This window comes from Neophocaena asiaeorientalis, unplaced genomic scaffold (assembly GCF_003031525.2).
Source record: "Neophocaena asiaeorientalis asiaeorientalis breed wild unplaced genomic scaffold, Neophocaena_asiaeorientalis_V1.1 scaffold357, whole genome shotgun sequence".
Classification (NCBI taxonomy): domain Eukaryota; kingdom Metazoa; phylum Chordata; class Mammalia; order Artiodactyla; family Phocoenidae; genus Neophocaena; species Neophocaena asiaeorientalis.
The window spans coordinates 829,420-832,348 of NW_020173270.1; the positions used below are offsets into that span (position 1 = coordinate 829,420).

Below are 2,929 nucleotides of genomic sequence, written 5' to 3' on the forward strand. Positions count from 1 at the left end.
CATAGCATATTAATGTTTTTTTTTTCATATTAATGTTTTTTAAAAGTGAAGCTATTTTGTGGTGATCAGTTTGTAATGTATAGAAATACTGAATCACTATGCTGTGCACCAGGAACTAACATAGTGATGTAGGTCAATTATACTTCAAAAACTAACTAGGAAGAGATATGGGAATATATGTATAACTGATTCACTTTGTTATAAAGCAGAAACTAACACACCATTGTAAAGCAATTATACTCCAATAAAGATGTAAAAAAAAAAACAAAACTAACTCATAGAAAAAGATATCAGATTTGTGGCTACCAGAGGTGGCAGTTGGGGAGTGGAAGGGGGCATTGGATGAAGGTATTCAAAAGGTACAAACTTCCAATTATAAGGTAAATAAGTGATGTAATGTACACACGGTAAATGTTGTATGATATATGTGAAAGTTGTTAAGAGAGGAAATTTTAAGAGTTCTCATCACAAGGAAAAGTTATTTTTTTCTTCTTCTTTTCTTTCACATCTGTATGAGATCATGGATGTTCACTAAACTTTTTGTGGTAATCATTTCATGATATATGTAAATCAAATCATTAGGCTGGGGCTTCCCTGGTGGCACAGTGGTTGAGAATCTGCCTGCCAATGCAGGGACACAGGTTCAAGCCCCGGTCTGGGAAGATCCCACATGCTGCTGAGCAAGTAAGCCCATGCGCCACGACTACTGAGCCTGTGCTCTAGAGCCCGCGAGCCACAACTACTGAGCCCACATGCCACAACTACTGAAGCCTGTGCGCCTAGAGCCCGTGCTCCACAAGAGAAGCCCTCGCAATGAGAAGCCCGCGTGCCACAACGAAGAGTAGCCCCCACTCCGCAACCAAGAGTAGCCCCCACTCGAGGGAACTAGAGAAAGTCCGCGCACAGCAACACAGACCCAACGCAGCCAAAAATTTTTAAAAACTTTTTTAAATTAAAAAATCATTATGCCGTACACCTTAAACTTATTCAGTACTGTATATCAATTATATCTCAATAAAACTGGAAGAAAAAACGAAAACAAAAACCCATAAGTTTCACCAACCATGTTAGCACTTACTAAAAAGAAAAAAATTAAACTATTATCATAAGATTAAATATGAACATGATAAAATTTAAACCACACAGGAATGTACATAACCAAGAACTGTCTCCCACATAACCCTCCTCTCCAGGAGTAACCTGTGTTAATGATTTCTAGTGAGCTCTTTATTCACTGGTACAAATGTTTTCCAAAAAAACTTTTTTTGGTTAACTCAAGTATGATTATGATACACTCACTATTTGTGTCTTGTTTTTTTCACTAATATATTGAGAGGGATCCAAGTGACTATTTATAAAGGCTCTTGTACATTTTAACAGCTGTGTAATAAAATAACCTAAGGATGCATTGTAATGTATCTAACTAGTTCCAAGAGATGCAATTCAGATTGTTGGTTTTTGCCATTTTCAAAAAGGCAGGATTATCATACGATTTTGCCCATCTATGCACGGTCTACTGGGAGAATTTTTTTCATAGAATTTTAATCTCTGGAACAAACAACTGTACATCAAAAAAAAAGAAAAAGTCATATTTCCAAATTCCCTTCAAAAAAGACTGTATCAATTAGTTTCAGAGCAGAATATGTGTCAATCTTTTTTTTTTAAATTGAGGTAACATTGATTTATAACATTATGTAAGTTTCATGTGTACAACATTATATTTCTACTTCTGTATACCCTAGTGTGTCAATCTTTTTAGCCTCTGCCAATCTGTGATGGGGAAATTCTGTTTGGTTACTGTTTTAAATTACATTCCTTTACTTTCCTGTGAGTTTGAGCATTTCTCCATAACTCCACTGTTTACAGTATTTCTTGTTCTATAAATGATCTGTTCCGGTCTTTTGCCTGAATTTTAAAAATTCATTTGTAAAGACTTTGTATATTAAGGAAATTCCTTTATCGTTCTTTTATCATTCTTTTAAGTTCTTTTATCGTTAAGTTGCAAATATTTATCACCAGGTTGTTGGAGTACAAATGTGGAGGTGTGTAAAGAAACAGGGGTGGAGGCAGTGTTAGTAGAGACCCCTCCCCTCTCAGGAACCCAGACGGCTTAGGCTTACCTGTTGTAAATGGGTCCTTTGAAGGTGGGGTCATACTTCTGTGGTGTTCCTGAAATTCAGCAAGATTGAGCTGAGTGATCCAAGATGAGGGTGGCAGACCACCCTTCCCCAGATGTTCCTAGGGGTGTCTTGGCCACGGAGAAGTAAGATTCAGAGATCCTGAGGATTTTCTGTGAACAGCCCGATTTATCACCTGACGACCACTCACTGGGAGGGGGCTGGAAAAAAGGCTACCAGCGAGCCCGGTGGAGAGGGGAGAGTCCAAGGTGGGATCTGGAGATGGTTCTCACAGGAGTCCTGGGGAGGCTGCGAGGACAGACCCTTCGGATGAGGGAGTTTGGAGGGACCTCTGGGCGGGCGTTGGGGTGAAGGGTGCTGCCAGATGACGATGGGGGGTTGGGGGGGGTACAGGCAGAGATCTGCAATTCCGCTCCCCCCTCCTCCCCCCATCCCGGGCCCTCCCGCTGCCCCCTCCCCCTCCAAGTTGCCAGGCCCGGGCGCGGGAGCGGGGCACTGCCTACCGTGCTTCCCGTAGTAATGCTGCCGCTCGCCCCCCATCCCTGCGGGCGCCCTGCCCCGACGACCCACTGACGGCTCGCGCTCCCTCTCTGCCCTCGGGTCCAGACGCGCAGGAGTCCCGAGCGAGGGACCGAGGGACCGACGGACGGCGGCCCCTCCCCGCAGAGCCAGGCGGGGCGGCCCAAACCGGTCAGACCGGCCCTAGCAGAGCTGCTGCCTCGGACTGGACCACGGAACGGAGGGAGGGAGAGAGGGAGGGAGGAGAGAGGGAGGGAGGAGAGGACCCGGCG

At 44.0% G+C, this 2,929-nt stretch overlaps 1 protein-coding gene across 3 annotated transcripts in view; it reads right to left on the reverse strand.

Moving 5' to 3' along the window:
- The window catches only part of SLC44A2 (solute carrier family 44 member 2 (CTL2 blood group)), a 28,257-nt gene that overhangs the window by 11,607 nt on the left and 13,721 nt on the right, over positions 1–2,929 (reverse strand). Inside the window, exons 1-2 of one of the 3 annotated variants that reach the window (XM_024745783.1) lie at positions 2,642–2,773; positions 2,121–2,169 (exon numbers count right to left, since the gene is read on the reverse strand). In XM_024745783.1, the coding sequence (XP_024601551.1) occupies positions 2,121–2,169; positions 2,642–2,678 (86 nt within the window). In that variant the 5' untranslated portion in view covers positions 2,679–2,773. Of the gene's footprint in view, positions 1–2,120; positions 2,170–2,641; positions 2,782–2,929 lie in introns of those variants that run through there. The other 2 variants (XM_024745781.1, XM_024745782.1) reach the window with 2 other exon arrangements.